Source organism: Squalius cephalus (assembly GCF_949319135.1).
Source record: "Squalius cephalus genome assembly, chromosome: 10".
Lineage (NCBI taxonomy): Eukaryota > Metazoa > Chordata > Actinopteri > Cypriniformes > Leuciscidae > Squalius > Squalius cephalus.
The window spans coordinates 5,761,558-5,783,525 of record NC_137131.1 but is presented as its reverse complement, the minus strand read 5'-3'; the positions used below and the strand labels follow the sequence as shown (position 1 = coordinate 5,783,525).

Genomic DNA, 21,968 nt, shown 5'->3' with positions numbered 1-21,968 from the left:
ACATGTGAATCTCTTTAGTTGCCATAGGGAATGTTGCAAGGAGCAGCTGATACTGCAAACACTGTACCAAGGTCTTCAATGTCGTCTTCTTTTCAGTCAGAAACCGTTTAAAATGCAATGATTCGATTTTAATTTCAAACATAAATGATGACACAATGTCAGTGTAAGTGATGCTTTTGCTTTTTACACCAAATGTGTGCTGACGGCCATATACGCTTTTGATTACAATCTTGTAAGTGTGGCAAATGAAGAATATGGAATGTGAATGATAAAATCTTTTTACAGTAAATGGTTAAAAAAAAGTTTGTTCATGTTTGTTAATGCAATTATTCAAAGGTAACATTAGATCTACAGGTTGTGCAAAGGGGAATAACATCACAATCAATTTATAACCACCAATTAAATTCTATTACACACTGAAACATTGATTTAGAATCATTAATTAGAAATTTGTTACTGATATATTTGATGTATTTTTTTTCTGATAAATAAGGTTTAATCTCTTCAAAACAAACTAAATGTAAAGTTACTTAAGCTTTTATATTTCAAATTGATACATGATTTATGTATTGACATTTTAAAGAATGTTTTGAAAAAAAAAGTGATTTTTAAGTGTTAAATAATTTATACTTTAAACTACACAGGACCACTCCTGATAGTCATTATCAGACTGTCTTTATGCTGATTGTATAGAGCAGTAATGAGAATAATCAGGAATTTTACGTTTCTTCTATGATCAGGCTCAGTCAGATTTTCTTTTTCTGCCTTGTGAACTGAACAGAATGCCATGGTCTGGGGGAGAATAAAAGTCAATAGATTCTTCCTCAGGTTCCACTTTAACGGGCAGCTCTGCTTCAGTTTTGATTTCAGCCTTCTGAGGAACATCTTCCATCTTTACAACGATGTTCTCGCGAATTGTGATTTGCATGGGTGACAGAGCAAGGAAGCTCTGAATGATGTCTTCTCGTGATGCACCGGGCTTCACTGCGAGCACTGATCTGATGACCTCGTCTTCAATGCTTGCCTCCACAACATCTCCCGTTTCTGGTTTAAGAACCAGGTGACCGCTGATCCTCATTATGATGGCAGGGGGGTTATAATGCGTTTTGCATGAGAAACAATATACAGTGGGGCTTGACGATGTCACGTCCTTGAGTGTATGTGAACAAGGACAAATGAAGATATTCTTAATGTTTACCCCAATGATGTCACATTTAATAGTTTCTGTTGGCACGACTTGAACAGCAACTGCTGTACCTTGAGATGGGATGTTGACAATCTGTGTTTTTTTGGTAGTTGAAAGGGTTGTTTTGCCCATGAACTTTACCACAGAGACGTTTGTGATGTTGTACCATTCTCCCACAGTAATGTTGTGCTCACACCAGACCGTTAGACTAATGTAGCCTGTGGTATCTGCAACAGTATACTCAGTTCTTGGAAGATACCGTCCATCCCGTACAACACTGTTTCCCTTGCGCACCTCCTGGATAATCTTTGCATTGATGTTGACCTGTGCAATATGCAGATGCATATGGGAAAGTGACATGACACTTTTTTTCATGGTCTGGAGTTATTAAAAAAATACATTAAAATGTCCATTTATAAAAATAAATACTTAAACACACCTCTTTTTTCATGGGTGAATTTTTGTTTTATATATAATTAATAATCTAGGTATGAAAATGTAAATCTAGGTGCATGGAGTAACTGTCCCAAGAGACGATGATAAAAAATACAGGAAACAATCTTTTATACTTCTTTTATAATCTTAACAGACTTGCAGGAAGCTATTTTGCTGTGATAAAACAAGAAATTATATCAAGAGAGAGGAGCCCTGTGAATGGATATAATACATATCCAAGAATATGTTTAAATTGTAAAATATTAATAATCATAAACTACCTACCTTCTTTGATTTTGTATCCAGGTTTAGGAGTTCAGACAGTTGTACACATTGTGGTCTAGCAGACAAGCTGTTAGATGTTTTCCCTCGTTCCCAAACGCAGGATATTTTGGAGCTGTGTGTGTAAAACACGCTCGTTTTTTCTCGTTTTTTTCTCGTCGACTCCACAGATGGCTGCACTACGACATCATCTAGAGTAACGAGACTCCTGTACAAAGGTTTTGATGTTTTAGACAGACATTTACAATCAATCTGACTACAGAGGTCAAATGTATATGTAGTTTAAAATGTTGCTTAACAAAACACCTCAGTGCATGGTGATTTGCCATTTTAGATGCCTTTATTTTTGTGAGCGAACACTTACCGGGTGGTTTCAGCATTGTGGAAGTGGATGTGATCTTCTGGTCTGAAGGCCACAACTTTGCTATATTCACCTTCATGTTGAAGAATAGCATCAAAATATGGCTTCTTGCTGTCTTTTATAGGGCTCACGTCACAAAGGAAACCCTTGACCTGATTCCTTAATTTTTTGGATGAACTTTGATCTGCCATGTCTGATCACATGGATAACAGCTGTTATAGTAGTCACTTTTCAAAGTTAAATCGAACAGTTGACATAACAAACATCAAGGATCGTCGGTAGTGGGATGAATGGTGGGGACAATTATAGGGGCCCCCGCTACCAAGGGGGCCCCACAAAATCCAGCAGATATACTATAGGCCCCTGTTGTATGAATAATTCTAATATTTATATTAGTTGTATGCCTGAGATTTAAATGAAAACCACAAAAACATGCAATTTGGTTAAATATTTTTCCAAATATCTGCTTCTCTTACCTCCCTAAAATGGTTTAGTCCGATCTAAAGTATGTAAGTTATTAATTATTCAGTCAGTGACAAACATCAGATGGACCCAATAAAATTGTAAGTCCCACCCCAGCTCGTCTCGTGACCAGAACAAATCAGAGTTGAGGCGGCAGTGCCTGAAGTTTACGATGAACTTGGTGGAAGAGCTGGAGAGTGACTGACTGACAAAATGTCGGGGGAAAAAAAACATAAATCAGGGTACCAGAAATGCCATGAAAAGAAGGAGAGGGAGGCCTGGAGAGTTGTTGTATCCTAGTCGATCAAGGCGTTCTTAAAGACAGGTTGCATTGTTATTTCGCTGGGAATAAGAAAAGCGTCTACAAGCCTGCCGGGTAGGCCTACTGTCACTCTTCTTCATTATCGGTGCGCACCACAGTCGCCCGAGTGATTACATGCAGGTCAAAATTCCTGTCTTTTTACAGTAAATAGAGTTAAAAAATTGACACGAGTCACGACGCATTGCATTATGCACCTTCGTGTTTTCTTGATGTAGGCTATACATCCTCAGAGTCAGCCGGCAGGTCAGCTAGGTCACCTGACATCAAGAAAACACGAATACAACACACACATTTATTAGATTTATTTAATAATAGCCTATTACCAGTTCCATATTATCTTTATTAAAAAATAAGACAATAAATTATTTTATTTTTTAAATTCGACTGCATTCTTGTCAATTTCTAAATGTTTACTTTTTGATTTATGAATTATAACAGACTGACGGGGGGAAAAAACAACATTATTTTGCTGTTACGTTTTTTAAAATTGGTTTTATTATTTAACAATTTCTTGCTTTTTATTCGTTTTTATTGTAATTTTTATATAAACATTTAACATTGTTGTAAAGGTTTTACAACAACATCACCATCTTCTGTTATATGTGGGCAGCCATGCTCATCTATTTATTTTACAGTATTTGATATTGGGCAATTGATGTTGAAAAGACATCAAATTGATGTCAAACTCAACATAAAAAAAATGGTCAAATATGCAAATCAAATTGACGTCAAAACCAATCCATGACATTGATGTAAACTGAATGTCAAACATAACCTGCATATACATAAACCAATTTCAGTGTGGGTATTAACTTTCTCTTTTCATCTAATTACCACTGGAAGACATTGCCTTTCAAACTGACTTTAAAATGATATGCAGTATCTTGATCAAGTCTTGATTTAACTTTTGACGTCAAATTGATATCAAGGTGCCCGCTGGTGGGGGCCCACATCAATATTTTTTCAGGGGGGCCCCCGAATCCTCTAGCTATGGCCCTGCAAACAGCAAAAACTACTGGAAACTACATTTCTTTTCGTTTTTATTATTATTTTTCTTTCCAAGTTTCTAGTCCTTACCAACGATTATAAATTGTTCCCTTTAAATGTTTACATCAGACTCGTTATCACTGTAACCGGAACCACAGACACGCATGCAAACACACTGATAACAACTGACTCAAAAACACCTCTTCTTTAGAAGGATAGAAAAATCAATAATAATAAAAAACATACTGATAATTACCATATTCATATATAATATGTTATATCTTTTGTTTGTGTTGTGCTGCATATGCAGCCCATGATCATTCAGATCACAGCAAACATACTCGGATGGTAAACCACTTCTCAGATCAATGCATTTGTTTAACTGAAAACAACTGGTGAAAGAGATCTTAATACACTATAGGCTACTACTGACTAAGATATTTATGTAAAAGAATAATGAAGAATATGCTTACCTGTTCTCACTTGTCTCTTACTTTGTAAAAATGAAGTTTGGACTTTGCTCATCTGATGAAATGCAAACATGCTTTATATAATGATAGGCTATTAGAAGTATTAGTACACCGCCCAAATAATGATTATTTATTGTATTTTTTTTAATATTTTTGGATGATTGTTGTTATTGTTAACTAAAACTAAAACTGTTAGAAAATTGTTTTCATTCATTGAAATAAAGCTAAAATAAAATTCAAATAAAGATGAAAAATTAACAATTAACCGAAATAAAATAAGTTTAAGTATTAAAATTACTAAAAGTGAAATAAAATAAATAAATTGAATCTAAATAGATAAATCGAAAAATAACTGTTAAAACAAAATATTAATAAATAATATATTAGTAAATAAATAATACTAACACCGTTTACACAATACATTTAAAAAAAATCATGTTGTTTGCCTCATTATCCCAGTTTGTTTGACAAAAAATGAGGGAGAGAGAGAGAGAGAGAGAGAATATGGTATTTAGAAGCAAGAAAGCGTCTGACAAACATAAACTTCTTTTTCGTTAGGAGATGCCCAATAAGAGAGCTAGTTTCGATACTTTCTCCACGCCTCCTGGCAGACACGAAGAATAAAACCGCAGTGCAGACTCATGTGAGGATCATATGACCGCCTGAGATTCAACATGGCTCGCGTGCTGCTCTTTTATCTGGTTACTCTGTCGGGTGTTTTCGCCGGACGATATTTTAATGAGAACGAGCCCTGCTACAGACCCCAGCCGAGGAGAAACCTACAAGGAGTGAAGTATGACAGACCAGTATTTTTCTAAAATTTATCAAACTTACGTTGGATATGATTTATATACTCCTGAGTAGTGCAAGAAATCCGACACTAGGGCTGTGTCTCAAAATCTAGTGAGCTGCCTTGTTCAGTCAGGCGACTTGCGAGTAATCCACACTGTAGCCTATGCTAAATATACTTTGAACAATCCATACGTGTAGGTTTTAATAGGTTAAGTTACTTCTTTTGAAACCTGTTATAAAAGAGGTAAAATAAATGTTGTACCTTCTTTTGAAACCTGTTATAAAAGAGGTAAAATACATGTTCTACGTTATCTCATGTTGATAAATATGCTAAATAATTGAAGTTATTTCCTGTAACTGTCTTTATGCTAATGTATTTCCTGTTGTGCTTGACTTACAGTTGATGTTATATATATATATTTTGATCCTGGCTCATATGGGTTATGTTCGGAATAACTGCCACTTTTACTATTTTTGTCAAATATAAAATTGTGAATTCTCTGCTTTGAACTGATTTGTTAAACTGTTCAGTTATTGACAACAGAGTACTTTATCCCACAATGCAATGCACTCAAATTGACTTTGGATTTCCAGCGTAATGCATGCCATGAATCAGTTTTTTCCATTGTTTGGTCATCTCATTTTAATTTTTTGGCTCAATTTTCGCCCAGTGTACTACAGGCGGCTCACGTCATGGCAATTCGGCACATGAAATTATTAAGAGAAAAACACAGCAGAGTGGTGAAAAGGTAGCCATCATGAGACCGTTTGACACCTGTTTCTATTATAATTATAATCATGACCTCAAGGTTCATTTCCCATTTTTGGTTGTTAACTGAAGAACAGATGGCCTGTTGCATGAGGGTTTTTTGCTGGATTTTCCTACATGGCCCGTTGCTGCTTGCTGTGAATGCCCTTTCAGTGTTTTTGTGGTCAGTGAAGAATACACCGTATACGTAGATGGTTGAACAATGGTTTTTCTTGTATTCTCCAGGACTGGACCACGCCCTTATGAATATATGAATTTAAAAGACATCCCCAAAGCATGGGACTGGAGAAACATAAACGGAGTCAACTTCGTCAGCACCACACGCAACCAACACATACCCCAGTACTGCGGCTCGTGCTGGGCACACGGAAGTACTAGTGCTTTTGCAGGTGAGGGGAAATGTTGTTAAGAGGCAGTTCAACCAGGTTTGTGTGTGTGTGTGTGTGTCAAAAGATGTTCAAGAAGGGGTGCTCAACCAACTAAAAAGGAGGTAAAACTAAAAATTGATTGGAGAAAAGGTGCAGCACTCACTAGAGGAATAAACTAGAACTTTATTAGTTAAAGGCAGGGTAGGTGATTTGTTCCAGTTTTTGTTATTCAGGTTGAAAGTCTCTTCAATCCTGATTGCTATCACTAAGATAAGTGGTCTTAATGTATTTCTATGCTTATATATCGTCTGTGGAAGGTGTAGGACCATAAAACGTCCAATCATTGCATTCGGCCCTACCTGCCTGTCAACGTATGCATTTCCATACCTCTGCACACCAGCTCGCGCAGACATCACGAGTCATCAGCGCGTTTCATGCTATGCAGAGTTAGACAGCCGTCAGTCACTGAGCACCGCAACCGAAACAGCAGCCATAGTTCCTCCTGAACCAAAACAATTAGCTTATGCTGCGTTCACGCCATAATTTGGAAGAGATGGAAACACGTGACGTTATACTCGTGACGTTTATGCCTTTCAATGGCAACACTATCAACGGCGAAATGAACCTGCAGCAGTCAGGTGGTACAGGTCAGAGCTCTTTAAGTTATGTTCATTATTATTGTAATGTTATGTGCTTTGAGACATGAGGTAGTTTAACACCATCTCTCGTGACGCTTTTGTTTGCTCCCTGTTGTGCGTGTTCATGTGTTCTGTCAGGACCACTATCGCTAAATACAATTAGCATATAGTTTGGTTTGGTGGTATGGTCTGTTCTAGGCAAGAACTCCCTGCGCATCTATCCAGCCTAGCATGGATAACAGCCGGGAGAGCAGCGATAACCCCCCTTAAGGTAAACAGAACAGAACCAACATTGCAGATATCATTAATTTAATATTTTAATGTACAACAAATTTTGAGAATTTAGTCAGATTCAGAGGGGAATCAGAATGCCAAATCCTGACTGACGAGAGGAGGAGCTGGGGAGGGAGGAGGGTAAATAACTCCTGAGAAACACGATAGCTGCTGATAATACTGAAGGAGCTTATATATGAATACAGTGATAGGCGTCATGTGTATGTGGATCAGCTGAGTGTCAGCTGATGCGAGCTTGACTAACGTGACCTGCCAGAACTGACGCTACGCTTGATTTTTGAAGTAGGTGTGGCTTTGGAGACCCTCTGATGGAAGGGTGGGATCTTATGTTTTCAAAGCTAGTTTGCTATTGCTAGCTTCTCCGAAAATTGCCTACCCTACCCCTTTAAAAAAGGTTTACATTTTGACGTCATCAGACATTCAGGCCTTGAGAATGGCCGTTACCTGTCTTTAACCTGTTTTACCTGTTTTTAACAAAAAAAGTTCCTGTGAATCACAAATGGAAATATTTAGCAATATGTCTTGGCTGTTTTTTTCCCCACGAAAAATGAAAATCCACAGAACATCACCAGCCCTATTATAGCCTCATAATTCAAACAACCCTATTTTAGCCACATTCAGGAAAAGCACAGAATGACATAGGGTGATAGTAAAGAAATTAAGAGGTTGTTTAATCATTAAAAGTGCAATGGCCTGGATATGTCATGTGCAGTTATGGCATTTATGGCATTTTATTTTTTCTGTCTAGCACCTGACTCTCATGTGATCTGCCGTTATGACATAAAGGTGTTTTCCTGACCTACAAGTTTCTGCATGTTTGAGATGAACCAATTCAGCATATTGTGAACATGATACATCCTCTTAATCATTACTTTAAAGCTTTACTGACACTTTCCACAAGTAGTGTGAAGTACATGTTAGATGAACTATTACATATTAACCAACCATCAATATTAGGTAGGATGGCATCATCTATTTTGTACGGAGCTCTGCACACGTCAAGCTGGGAAAAAATATATCGAATTAAGAATTCATTCCCTTGTTTTATTAATTCGATCCCTTGTTTTATTAAACTGTGGCCACAAATTAACAATTTGTTTCCTCGTCTTACTAAATCCTGGCCATATAATAATTTGTTAATTTGTAAATAATAATCAAAATAAAATAATGAATTAGAACAACGTGGCCATGATTTACTAAAATGAGGGAATTAATAAGTTGTGGGAATGAATTTTTTATTTGTGGCTACGATTTGACTAAATTGAGGGAACAAATTAGTAAATCATGGCCATGAAATACTAAAACGAGTGAATGAATTCTTAATCCGTGGCCACAATATTTAGGGGTTCAAGCATGAAATGCTGAAACCCTATTGTAATTGTAAGGATTTGTAAAACTGATCGTGCAGGCCAAACCGTAAAGACTTGAAACCTGGCCAGATGGTAGGCCTCAATTTGGGGAGAACCTATCAGAGAGTATGACCCCGATTGGCCCATAGGTGGTGCTACAGCAACCAAAAGTACAAAATCGCTCAAGTGTCTTACACCACTGTGATCCCTGGCTCGAGGCGGGCATAATGACCATCTCCAATTTCGATTTAGGCTGGGAAAATTCTCTGCTATGTCGAATTTTGTCCAAAAACTACTTTTGCAAACTAGTCCCTGGTTTTTCGCCCGATCGGAACCAAACCAGTCTAGGACAATTCTCTGGACTCTCTAGATCAATAATTATCTAAAAAAAGTTGAACTTTTGCATTTGGGTGGCTGTAACAGGGTCGTTTAGAAAAGGTGCGTGACAAAATACACTCAAAAGCCTATAAATCCTGTTGGAAACTGAGAATCGAAGACCATGAGATGTTGGGATCACGTTCAAACAGAAGTTCTTCTTTATTGAGCGTGGCTGCAGTCCAACAAATCTAACTGAGTTCTATACAGTATAGTTTTTATACATTTACAAGGAGGAGGGACGTTTGGAGGTGGAGACAACTCAAAACAAACCAGAGGGATGATTTGATTCAATCAAGAATCAGCATAACACTATCATTCAAATGATCCAATCAGCCTGACAGTATCACCCATACCTTCACATGATCATAGCTTAACTTGGGACCATGACACTGTTCCGGATACAAAGGTTAATGTCCGACACTTGGGTTGCTTGATTTAATCTTCTTTGAAATATCATCATCTATGCCTCACATGCTAAAATCAGTATTCTTCACCGTGATGTTTATGTAAGGAAGCATATCTGAAATAGATTTCTTAAATTTGTAATCCTTCAATCCTAAAGGAAAACTCAGAACTTCACAAAATTGATGAGCATATGTGTCATAACATGCTAAAGAAGCATGGAAAATATTCTGGAGATCGGACCAAAGGTGGCGCTATAACTGTTAAAAAGCTTTAAAACCATATATTTCCTATGGTAAATTGGCTGTAAATGGAAAAAAAAAATGCAATTAATAAAATAGTCATATATTTAAAAACATGTATACATATTTTCTAAAGGTGAAAATACAGTTGTTTTTTTTCTGTTTTTTTTTGTCAGCTTATGTGACTTTATTTTTATTTTTATTTTAGACCGTATCAACATCAAGCGGAAAGCGGCATGGCCATCTGCCTATCTCTCTGTCCAGAACGTGATTGACTGTGGCGACGCGGGCTCCTGCCATGGTGGAGATCATTCTGGCGTCTGGGAATATGCAAACACTAAAGGCATTCCTGATGAAACCTGCAACAACTACCAGGCCAAGGATCAGGGTAAAAAAGTTGTCTGGTTGAGCATCTTGCTTAATTGGATATGCAGTCAGTGCTTGCAGTTATAATTTTAATGTGCATTTCTGTTTTTTCAGATTGTAACGTCTTTAATCAGTGTGGAACCTGCACAACCTTTGGCGTGTGCAATGTTGTAAAGAACTTCACTCTCTGGAAGGTTGGAGACTATGGCTCAGTCAGTGGGCTGGATAAGATGAAAGCTGAGATCTATTCTGGAGGACCCATCAGGTATACAGACTGGATCTGTACGATTAGGTTTTATATTTGAACCAACATTAGGGGATTTTTTTTCACGTTGACACTTTGCCTTTGTAGTTGTGGGATCATGGCTACAGAAAAGCTTGATGCGTACACTGGAGGCTTGTATTCTGAGTACGTACAGGATCCCGGTATAAACCACATCGTATCTGTTGCTGGTTGGGGCGTTGATGAGAGTGGAGTGGAGTATTGGGTCGTCCGTAATTCTTGGGGAGAGCCATGGGTAAGCAAAACCTGAGAAGTTATGCTGGTGAATCCCTCACACAAGTTTAGATGTTGAATGTATGTCCTGTTCTTTTGTTATTTAGGGAGAGAAAGGCTGGCTCAGAATTGTCACCAGTGCATACAAGGGCGGCAGTGGGAGCCAGTACAATCTCGCCATCGAAGAGGACTGCATGTACGGAGACCCCATCCTACCCAAGAACTACCTGTAGATGCCCGTGACGTGTTTTTCATAGAGACAGTGCAGTCTTCTATCAGTCCAAACTTGCCACATTTTAAAGGGCATTTGTATCCAGGGCAAGAATGATTTTCTGATGCTGCCCAAGATCAGTTGCAGAGGTTTTAATAGTTTTTAATGGAGATCTCAGGAATGATTTATCAGAAATTGTACAGATTTGTTCTTGTAATTCTGCATTTGTTGGCCTCCTTTTTTTAAAAATGGTTTTCTACACCACTTAATGAACACAAAGGGAAAAGCAATCCATTGTTGTTTTTTTATATTGGGACATTTTGCATTTTAGGATGTTTTTAATGGCCAAATGATCATTTAATGACTTGTTGTGTGCCGATACGTGCCTAAGTTTTGGGGTTTGCTTCTTTTTTTGATGAGAATTTTGCTTTCAATCACACTCAATAAAAGTCTTATCAGGTTTTACTCCAAATGTGTACATTTGCTATTTATTTCATGTTATCCTTTCCATAGTGTACTTTAGAAACTAAATCTAACCAATCATTTAAAACTGGGGATTCTTGCAAACACATTTAAACAGCAGATAAACCTGGATCAAAAAATAAACCCCACCTTATTTTTTGGGTTCATTCACGTCAGATGTTGGAGATTAATCCCCGCCTTTCTTAGCGTCTTTTATGAAACAGGCCTCAGGTCAACTAACCAACATCTAAACTGTGTTTTCATTGCCAGTTAGTACAGCACTCAAGGGCCACACCTTTAGTTTTAACAAATGCTTTGGACCTTTGATTCAAGATTAGAATCTGAATCTGATGAGAACTTTAAATTGCAATAGCCCTTTATTCTGTTAAATCGAGTTAGTTTGGGAATGTTTTGAAGAAACACAACAGTAAAAGTAACAGTCATTTACATAAAATAAATATAGTATCTACCTTTACTATAGGAATATGTGAACTGTATATACAAGCCACTGTACATAGTGAAGTAAAGTGCAAGAGAAGCTTGAGGAGCTGTTTGCATTTGAAATGATGACACTTATAGACTTTAAACATGATTGTATTAAGGTGGCATGAAACAGAAGTTACATAGTCTTATATGTTGACATCCGAGTGAAACGGCTTCTTGAACAAGAACAAATGTAGGACGGAACTTGATTTTGTCCATGGAAAACTTATTTTGATAAAAGATTATGAAGGCACATGAATTAAAAAATAATAATTATGTGCACAGATAAATAATTTATAATAAATACTAGAATGTTCCAAAAAAAAAGGTCAATTTTGATTTCATGGTGACTTTAATAAAAATAAAAAAATTCAATATACAAAAAGGAAAACCAACATCACAAGAGGCTCTAAGAGTTATGACCTCAATACACACATTCAAAGTTCAGCATTCATGTCAATATTTTGAGAACAAAATATTTTGGTCAAGACAAAAGTTATGTACACTGAAATCGGCTGTCCGTCCATGAAGAGTGCTCCGGTCTGAGTGGATCCTTTCCTTTTTCAAACGTCCCACCAATTTCTAATGTGGTTTTAGTTCATCATGATAAAGTTGGATTTGCAGTGAGCTACAACACAAAATTATAGATTAATAAGGAAGTACTGTAGGTGTAAATCTGCATAATTGTGAATTGCATGCAAGTCATGGTTCATCTCGATCAGTTCCTGGAGGGCCACAGTCCAGCAGAGTTGAGCTCCAACCCTAGTTAAACACACCTGAACCAGCTAATCAAGGTCTTCAGGGTTACTAGAAACTCCAGTTTTGGATCTGGTTGGAGCTACACTCTGCAGGACAGGAGCAGAGTTTGACACATGTGCTCTTGATGAATTTATGCCCCCTTAACCCTTTCCCTGCCATTGACGGAATTTTCCGTCATTTATTACACAACCGGCAATCCATGTTTTCCATGTTCATATGGTAGGGGTCGCTATTAATCTCCAGATCAAAACACAGGCGGAGAAACAGAAACAAACGATAGACTTATGCACAAGTAAATCAAACATTCACCAGCATATAAATCAATAATGTTACTGAATCCACAAAGAGATACAGGACTGAAGCTTTGGGGGTGTTGATGGAAGCGATTTACTCCATACTCCATCAACCGTTCTGAATCTAATCCGGACAAAGTCTTTGACAAAAACGTGATTTTTTCTTTTTGTTCAAAATGTTGCTTTTTTAATTAAACTTACCCACATTCAAGTGTTGATAAAAAAAAGAATGCATGAAGATAGAATAAAACGGGGGTTTTTTTTGTTTGTTTAAAAGCAGCGGCTCTGTTCTTTCTTCTGATATATTGCATGTTCAGATATTCATTAAAAAAAAAATCTGGGGCCATGACATTTTTGTGAAAACAATCAAAAATGCTGGCACTGGCTAGCAACTTTTTTAAAAGGTACTTCCTCAACAACAAAAAAACAACATTCATGGTTCATTCAAATCTCATGAATTATAGTTTTGTTTTTTAAATAAAACTGGACAACTCACCAATGAACTCCGCTACAGGGTCATGTTCTCCCTCCGTGCGGATTGTTCCCGCTATGCTGTCGTTTTCTAGGATGGGCAAAAACAGCTGGACAAAGTCTGAGGTGTATGGAGGTGTTATCACATCTAGAACCTGTCCAAATTGAAAGCGGGACAGGAAGACTTAAGAGAACAAAGCACACAATATGTATACTATTAAGAAATGACCTGAGCTTCACCTCTGTAACAAAGTATCTAATGAGTGAAATATCTGTGTTGAGCTTCTCCAGACATTTGCGGATGTAGCTGACCACTGGAAGAACATAACCTCGACTCAATAGGTGAACCATACGGTCCAGTAAGGTCTTCTTGAGCTCCATCTGAAATAACAGTCAGAATTTAGCTATGAATTTAAGCACTGGAGGTGGAAATAAAAATGCTTTTGATTTTGTTCAAACCTGCTCCATGACATCAAGCTGCGAGTGCTCTGTCTCAAACAGTTTGATGAGCAACTGCAACACCTGAGGATGGAGGAGCGGATGGCATGTGCTGATCTGAGAAATAAAGACAAATTTATTCTTAAAATATGGCGAATCAGTATCTTCATAATAATGGTTTGGGTAGTGACCAGTTGCTATCTTGTTGGTATGTTTGGACCCCAAATATAATAGTTTGACATTGAGGTTAGGGTTACCTCATCCAGCAGTGCTAGATGGACAGGAGTGTGGTCTGTCTGTAACTGAAAGTAACGAGGCTCAGACACCGTCCAGTCGACCCACTTCAGCACTCCCATAGCTACCACTGAAAACCTACACACAAATACAGAAATATCAACTGTTTAGGCCTGGTTTCACAGACAGGGCTTAGATTAAGTCAGGATTAGCCCTTAGTTCAATTAGGACATTTAAGTTGCTTTCAGTTAAACCAGCTCAATCATGCATTTTAGTCTGGGACTAGGCATAAGCCTTGTCTGTGAAACCGGAGGTATGTGTTATAAGTACACTACCATTCAAAAGTTTGGGACCAGTAAGATTTTTTTAAAGCAAAGACACATTAACTTAATCAAAAGTGACAGTAAAGACACATATATTGTTACAATATAAAGAGACTTTCAAAAACATATCAAAAATATTATTGACCCCAAACTTTTAAACAGTATATCACACCATAGAACATGTACACTTCCCATATGCAGACGATATCAAGTGCGCTCACAATTAACAGCACTGAAGATCATAGGTGCAATTACACTGAGCAAAAATTCTGCATCTGGGGAGATTATACAGCTTGCTTTGGGTTTCACGTGCACAAGCATTAAAGGGATAGTTCTCCCAAAAATGAAAATTCTGTTACTCACCCTCACATTCTTTCTTCTGCTGAACACAGAAGAAGATATTTTGAAGAAGGTTGGAAACCAAACAGTTGATGGATCTCAATTACTTCCATAGCATTTTTTTTTTCATACTATGGAAGTAAATGGGGTCTATCAACTGTTGGTCTTCAAAATATCTTAGTTTGTGTTCAGCAGAAGAATGAAATTCATACTGGTTTGGAACAACGTGAGGGTGAATAAGTGATGACAGACTTTTCATTTTTGGGTGAACTATCCCTTTAAAGGATAAATGTGTTTGTACATACCTTATGCACTGGTATAATGTGCTGAGTTCTGCTACTAGCTCAGTAGCTCCCTTGTTTTCATTGCAGCAAAGATTATGAACCGTCTCAATGGCCTTTGAGGTGGACTTCAACTCATCCTTATTTATATTCACACGCTTGTTCTAGAAATAAGAGTCAGTTTATGCAATTAACCACAACATTTCTGGAAAACAAAATGACTGACAATTAAGTTTTTAAATATATGTGAAAAGTGTGTATTTATTACACACCTTTTTCCATGTTTCCACAACACTAGCGGCGTACGCTAAGATGTGGATGTATTTGTGCTTGTGGTCTTGGTTGATTTTAGCTCCGGGTTTAAATAGCGATAGCATGAACAGATCCAAGAAGGCAGGAACTCTGATCTACATGTTGAGAAGAGCAGTTTAGTTCACAGTGATTTAGTCAATACACTTTTCTGTAGGTTTTTGTTAAGCTAGGAACAAAGTGTTAGAAATATATCAGATTTGTGTGCATGGGTTAGTTCACCCAAAAATTTTAATTCTGTCATCATTTACTCACCCTCATGCCACGTTTGGAAGACAAATGAAGATGTTTTCAATGGAATCCGAGTTATTTCTGTCCCTCCATTGAAAGTGAGCGGTTTAATCCAAGTCTTCTGAAGAGACACAATTGCTTTATATGATAAACAGACTTAATTTAGGCTTTTATTCACATATAAACACATTTGGTAAGCGAAAGCTCAAGCATGCTTGCATGACGGTTGAGCTTCAGTTTACCGTATTTGAGTGCTCTATGTACGTTCGCTGATCAATGTTTATATGTGAATATAAGAATAAATTAAGTCTGTTCATCATGTAAAGTGATCGTGTCTCTTCAGAAGACTTTGACTAAACTGCTTTTACGATCTCTTTATGAACACTTTGAACCGTCAGAGGTTTGGGTTCATTTGAATAGACTTTAAATGGAGGGACAGAAATCATCAAAAAGTTTAATTTGTATTTCAAAGAAGTCTTGAAGAACGACATGAGGGTGAGTAATTAATGACAGAGTTTTCATTTTTGGGTGAACTATCCTTTTAAACATACAATGGGTAAGAATAAGAAGTATTAAGGATTAAGGCCACGTTCACACCAGGAACGATAACTATAAAGATATAGTTCTAAAAATCGTTCTCAATATTAAAGAATAGCAGAGTTCACACCCCAGCTATGATGATAACGGCACAGAGAAACTATACTATAGCGTTGGAATCAGTTAGACAGATTTTATCCAGCAGATGAACGGTAAAAACATTGTCAGACAATCAGAATATATCCTGCTGTAACAAGCTCAAGCATTTAAAGTGGCAGACAAGCACAAGCTTAGAATAAACAGAACGATAACGTCCGCTTGTGTGGACACCACTATAGTTATCTTTATAGTTATCGTTTTTGGTGTGAAAGGGCTTTTATTCTTCTCTGCATTTCTCCTTTGCTCTTGCTCGTTTCCTAATCTAGCTTTCTGATAAACCTGGCATTGTATAGTATACTATAAATATTGTTGGCTTATGTTCCTCTGTTGTAAGTCACTTTGGATAAAAGCATCTGCTAAATGCATAAATGTAAACGTAGATTCTGACCAGCTCTACAGGAGGTGGATCCATGCTACTGAACATCTTGAATAGGACTGTGATGTCGGCCGGGTTCAGAGCCCCTTTGGACAGCATGGCACCAAGAGCCTGGCATGCACGAGGGTATGCAGCAGCTGTGCCCAGCGCTAATGTGATCTGACTGGCATCATGCCCCCTAGACATAATAATAACAATGTTATTGATTTGTTTGCTAACTAGAAGATCAATAAGGCAGATCAAACAACTTTTTCTACACAAATGCACCTCTCATGGGCAAATTTCTGTACTTCCTGTCCAATTCGTCGCATTGCAGAGCCGCCCTGCTCCTCCTGAGAGAGGATGGACATCATGGCCTGAGCAAACAAGTATGTGTGCTCACCATGACACACCATCTTCTGCTCAAAACACACACACAAAATGAGATCTGATTATAAAAATGCAATCATAAACACATACAGTGGCCTTAAAATAAAATAAAAAGAGTTTGCAATGCGCACAGCGAATTCAGGCAGATTTTTCTCCAGGTTCTGTTCTCCTCCATCCAGTAGTGTGGCGAGAGATGTTCGTAGGACTCTGGAGAAAACCTCCAACTGTTGGCAGGCTGTGGACACGCTTGTGATCTCTCCTTGGTATCCTGCATCTGAAATCAACTGCGCACAACATACACAAACAAGAAATGTAATACCACTACATAAACTGATTCCAGCAATCTGAACATCTTTGACTCAGTTCAGCTCATTTCTCTTTTACCTTGACAGTAAAGTTGAGCATCAGACAGTCTGGATGAGCCTCAGCCAGTTTGTAGAATAGATCTCTCCATGTTGTGTGTGCTATCATCTGCTCCAGCCATGCTGGTGTCTTAACAGAGACGAACACTGCATTCATTAGCCTGAACAACTCAATTAAACGTAACGATGAAACGGAAATAGCCACAAATCGTTTCTTCAGTGCGTATAATAATGGATAATAAAAAAAGTAGGGCAGGGACTTGGACTCATGCATTGGTCGTTGGTTGGATTTTGAGATGTGGCCGTTACTGAATCATTCACAATAAGATCTATAACATGCATTTACAAAATAGATATGGTGAATTTGTATTTCCTGTCACCTTTAACGTGAACACAAATCATGTCTGGCTAGTGTTTTTGGAAATACAGTAACTAATATCAGAGAATGTCTAATATGGCGAGAAGTTTCACTCTCACTACACTTCCGGCTTCTGAACTGGTTGCAGTTCCACTCTGATTCCATATGAGGGCACTCACAGGACGAGTGCAGAATGAATGGAGGTCAATGGCGGTATACCCCTCAAAATCCACTTTTCTCAGGATATAATTGTTTGTCTAGTAATTTGAATGTTGTATTCGAAAGGAGATGCAAAGAAATTACACATTGCTGGGTGTTAGATTTTTTAGAGTCACTTATTTGCTTTAAAAAGTCTTTTAAAATGTCAATGACGTCAGAATGCTGACGTCATTAGCAGAATGCTAGCGTGTTATGGGCAACAACAACTCAACCTGTAAGAAATCAAAACGACATAAGTACTCGTTCATTCAACTTTCGACCTAAAACCCATGTTGAACTTGCAAAATCTACAATCAGATCTGAGATTTCTCAACGGCAATCGGGTGAAAGAGACAAATTTAGCCGTCTAGCCCTATTGACTCCCATTCATTTTGCACTCATGGCGATCGCCCCCCAGTGGAACTCTGGTGGTACTACAACCAAAATTCGGTACAATAGGGCTTAATAGGGAGTGGGCAGGCTCTCCGTAGACGGGCTCTGCTAATATTAAAAAACGCTCACCTCTCCTTCTACAGTGAAGATAGAATCAGCTTTCTGAGGGTCAAAGTGTTTGATCAATAGACTCTTTAAATGATTCTCTACACGCTCCTGCACCTGCGCGGGCTCCACACCTGCAAAGGAGACAGTGTTTAGAGATGCTGACAACTTTTTGTCCTCCAACTTTTTGTTTCAATTTAATCAGCTACTTTTCTTATCCCGCCTTAGCGTTGAACATCACCAGGGTGACAGTGTCACGCGTCCAATCAAGGCACGAGTTCATCCGTTAATTGACCGACTGACGACAGAGGTGTGCAGAAATTCAAGTATAAACGTATTTATATTGAATAATTGGGCAACATATTGACTGACCCATCTGGATGAGCCACTCCGCCAGTAGATTGACCGTCTGTGCAACAGCAGAGTAGTTCTCTGAGAGCAGCTGGATCACATGCTCAGGTGAACCTCCTGCCTGGAAATACCTGCGCAGACAGGGACACAAACACAGCTGCACTCACCGACGGGACGCCTGACATAGCTTTTATCCATAGAAATCACCCCTCTCTCCATTTGGTTGACTACGGCAAGCCGTTTTAGCTTAAATTGTACCCAGCGTTACTCGTCGTAATTCAATTATTACTAGTAAGAATTACATTTACAGAGCTCTCTAATTCAATTCTTACTAGTAACAATTCCAACTAGAGAGCTCTACAAATGAATTTTTACTAGTCATATGTCTCCATTGACTTCCATTCATTTTTAATTATGGAGCTCTTTAATTGAATTTTTACTAGTAAAAAAACGAATTAAAGATAGGTATAATTGCAGAGCTCTGTAACTGAATTAAAGAGCTCTGCAATTGCATTCTTACTAGTAATAATTGAATTAGAGAGCTCTTTAATTGTAATTGCTACTAGTAAGAATTGAATTGTAGAGCTCTCAAATTTAATTCTTATTGGTAAAAATGCAAGTACGACGAGTAACGCTGGATACAATTTAAGCTAAACGGCTTGCCATAGTTGACTTACGTTTTCAGGGTGTTAAACACGGTGGGCTCCATTATATAATCTCTGCTGGAGAATTTTTGCAGACACTCCTCTTGAACTTTTCCATCAGTCTCAGCATCCGCGTATCCATCCTCCTGAAGCGATAGAAAACTGTTAAGCATATTTTAGTGGCTAAAAACTAATTTAAGCTATTTAACGAGATTTTAATGGTTCAAATTATCATAGATCACACGTGCATATTACAATCCAACATATTAACTATTGTTACTGAAATATTAGGCTACATTTAAGTTAATCATCTGGATTACTATTGTGTTTACGGACATCTACGACAGCTCTAGCATTTTTGTTGTTGTTGGGCGGTACCATAGTAATACCTCGTTTTGTCCATGTAAGTTAAGTTACTTTGTTTTATTTGGCATCATGGTAGAATCGTGGATTTTAACGTACCACGTTATTTGAACTAAGAGTTCGATATAAATAATGACCTAAGAAAATGGTAAACATGGTACAACCACAGTATTTAGTAAGCGTATGAAAAGCAAGTCTTGATTTTAAAGTAAGTTAGTAGTTAGGATATCAGATTATAATTCTAATATCTTGGTGTGTCTAAACTACCATGTTGCCGTCGTGACCCTCCCATTCTCCAACGTTGCCGTAGTATTCTTCGTCCATGGAGAGAAATAAATGGAATTATTTTATACAGAAAAGCGACTGTTTACAAAATACATACGAGAACACCGACCGGCGCGTGTATAATACGTAATTTGATAGCGGAGTAGAGCGCCGCCTGCAGGGCTGGCGGAAACTACAAACTGCGATAAGGACAGTTCATAGAATAGGCGACTAGAATGGCCAAGCCATTAACAATCTAAAATGGGAGGTACTAAATATTTATAAATAATATTCTTTTATTCCTAAATATGTTTTTTGAAATACAATAACAGTCATTATTAAGGTGTAATTATTGCCAGATCCGCTGTTGAAGGGGCACAAGACCGGCCTTGTCACGTGGTATTTGTTACTTTTTTCAGCGCTTTTTGAGTTTTCTGAGGCAGATTTAGGGTGATTAGAATTTATGCAACTGATAGATTTAAACTTTTATTTATAAGAATACTTATCCATGTTTATATGTCACCTTAGGTTTTGAATGCAACCCAAGCGTCAAAAGTTATTTTCTTGTAACGTGTGTCGCCCAGTGGGGGAGTTGTAAACTCCTAAACTGTCAGAAGAGCCATTTTGAGCGCTGTTTGTAATCATTCTGCTCACACAAACCAATGGAAACTTTAGTCAAAAGTCAAGTTTAGAGCCAAATGTTATACACACTCTGTGTTTATGGTATAGAGAAACTTGCGGCGGGATTACTTCGGATAAACTGTATTCTAAATGATAATTATTAAAAATACTCAAACAATATATACAACTAATTTTTAAGCCAGTTTAATGTAATTTAAGTTGAAAAGACTTTCCCCTGGTTTCACAGACAGGGCTTAAGACTAGTCCTAGACTAAAATGTAAGTCTGAGCTGTTTCCACTGAAATAAACTTGCACTGACTGATCTTAAAAATATATCAGTGCCTTTTTAGTTTTAAGATGCACATCGGTAACGTTAATGTTTTTTTCTAAGCATGTTTATAAAAATTACTTAAATGTCCTAATTGATCTATGGTCTAATCCTGGCTTAGTCTAAGCCCTGTCTGTGAAACCGGGCCATTAACATCCAAGTTTTACAGTGTGGTCTGCTCAACCAAAAATATTAATTAAATGGGATTTTTATGGGTTTATATAATAATTTCTTAATGCGAATTATTTTGACTTTTTTGAAGAAGAGGCTAAGTTGAATAACTTGAAGGATGTTCCACTGCGTTATATTATATTACTCATATATGTACTGTTCTTCAGTCATATCAGATGTAGTCGATCTCTCTCCGGCAGATGGCTCCGAATGAATCTGAGTGTCGAGAAACACATTCAGTCCAGAAGGTGTCCATGCAGTCCATGTCGAGTTGAGAGCAGCAAATCCTGAATAAAAGCTTCCCAGTCCCTACAAAAAAGGTATGGGCTCTAAATAACCTACACTGTAGTAATCAAACCTCAATAAAAATTAAATGTCAGATTTAGATCTAAAATAACCAGCATTGAAATGTCTAGTGTCATGAACTCAAGATATGTATTAGGCCCTTATTACTTTAAATGATAAACCTAATATTATTATTTTAAAACAATAATGACAATGGCTAAGACTTGTAGAACCCCAGATCTTCTGTCAAGAATAATTGTTCAGATTTGTAATAATGTTTGTAAAATGATCAGTTAAATTCTGCATGGATTTTAATGAGATGAGCTTAAAATCTAAATAACATTCATGAGTTGCATATGCCTATTGTGTGGTGTGTAACACTTCTCTGATGTCTGTGGCTTGTCGCTGACATCAGTTGATACATTAAAAATAGCTTCTGTTGCTCTGGTTTAAAGATCTAATAACATATAATTCATAAAGAGTCTAATAACATATAAAGTAAGCAGAATCTGTGAACTCAGCGGTTGATGATGCATTACTACAAACCATCTGCAAGGTGGGAACTTTAAAACAACTTATTTTGTCCATTTTAAACAGTGAAATTAACGTTCTTCCAGTCTACTGATGTTTTTCGAAGTGAACCACTTTTAT

General features: G+C 37.5%; 3 protein-coding genes across 3 annotated transcripts; 1 reads left to right on the top strand and 2 right to left on the bottom strand.

The window, feature by feature from the left end:
• Positions 1 to 313: 313 nt before the first annotated feature.
• Positions 314 to 4,622, bottom strand: LOC307165303 (uncharacterized protein). Its single transcript, XM_079882793.1, has 4 exons — positions 4,509 to 4,622; positions 2,268 to 2,457; positions 1,907 to 2,111; positions 314 to 1,510 (listed from the first exon to the last, which is right to left on the bottom strand). Exons 1-4 carry the CDS (start codon positions 4,576 to 4,578, stop codon positions 743 to 745), a joined length of 1,233 nt encoding a protein of 410 aa, XP_079738919.1. The 5' UTR covers positions 4,579 to 4,622; the 3' UTR covers positions 314 to 742.
• Positions 4,623 to 4,981: 359 nt separating this feature from the next.
• On the top strand, positions 4,982 to 11,623 carry ctsz (cathepsin Z). Its single transcript, XM_079882798.1, has 6 exons — positions 4,982 to 5,298; positions 6,292 to 6,455; positions 9,946 to 10,125; positions 10,218 to 10,368; positions 10,456 to 10,621; positions 10,707 to 11,623. Exons 1-6 carry the CDS (start codon positions 5,180 to 5,182, stop codon positions 10,830 to 10,832), a joined length of 906 nt encoding a protein of 301 aa, XP_079738924.1. The 5' UTR covers positions 4,982 to 5,179; the 3' UTR covers positions 10,833 to 11,623.
• Positions 11,624 to 11,850: 227 nt separating this feature from the next.
• On the bottom strand, positions 11,851 to 20,077 carry nelfcd (negative elongation factor complex member C/D). Its single transcript, XM_079882792.1, has 15 exons — positions 19,916 to 20,077; positions 19,319 to 19,431; positions 18,663 to 18,772; positions 18,315 to 18,424; positions 17,259 to 17,366; positions 17,006 to 17,158; positions 16,773 to 16,903; positions 16,518 to 16,683; positions 15,166 to 15,300; positions 14,918 to 15,057; positions 13,974 to 14,088; positions 13,738 to 13,833; positions 13,519 to 13,659; positions 13,304 to 13,433; positions 11,851 to 12,383 (listed from the first exon to the last, which is right to left on the bottom strand). Exons 1-15 carry the CDS (start codon positions 19,970 to 19,972, stop codon positions 12,349 to 12,351), a joined length of 1,740 nt encoding a protein of 579 aa, XP_079738918.1. The 5' UTR covers positions 19,973 to 20,077; the 3' UTR covers positions 11,851 to 12,348.
• Between the last annotated feature and the right edge of the window lie 1,891 nt (positions 20,078 to 21,968).

Excerpts from the sequence above, each read along its gene's own strand:
- LOC307165303 (XM_079882793.1), bottom strand. The coding sequence starts at position 4,578 with ATGTTTGCATTTCATCAGATGAGCAAAGTCCAAACTTCATTTTTACAA. Across the intron at positions 2,458-4,508 it reads TAAGAGACAAGTGAGAACAG|ACATGGCAGATCAAAGTTCA; the intron begins GTAAGCATATTC and ends CCATGTGATCAG. Across the intron at positions 2,112-2,267 it reads CACAATGCTGAAACCACCCG|GAGTCTCGTTACTCTAGATG; the intron begins GTAAGTGTTCGC and ends ACCTTTGTACAG.
- nelfcd (XM_079882792.1), bottom strand. The coding sequence starts at position 19,972 with ATGGACGAAGAATACTACGGCAACGTTGGAGAATGGGAGGGTCACGAC. Across the intron at positions 19,432-19,915 it reads AGGGTCACGACGGCAACATG|GAGGATGGATACGCGGATGC; the intron begins GTAGTTTAGACA and ends CTATCGCTTCAG. Across the intron at positions 17,367-18,314 it reads TCTTCACTGTAGAAGGAGAG|ACACCAGCATGGCTGGAGCA; the intron begins GTGAGCGTTTTT and ends GTCTCTGTTAAG.
- ctsz (XM_079882798.1), top strand. The coding sequence starts at position 5,180 with ATGGCTCGCGTGCTGCTCTTTTATCTGGTTACTCTGTCGGGTGTTTTC. Across the intron at positions 10,126-10,217 it reads CTACCAGGCCAAGGATCAGG|ATTGTAACGTCTTTAATCAG; the intron begins GTAAAAAAGTTG and ends CTGTTTTTTCAG. Across the intron at positions 10,622-10,706 it reads ATTCTTGGGGAGAGCCATGG|GGAGAGAAAGGCTGGCTCAG; the intron begins GTAAGCAAAACC and ends TTTGTTATTTAG.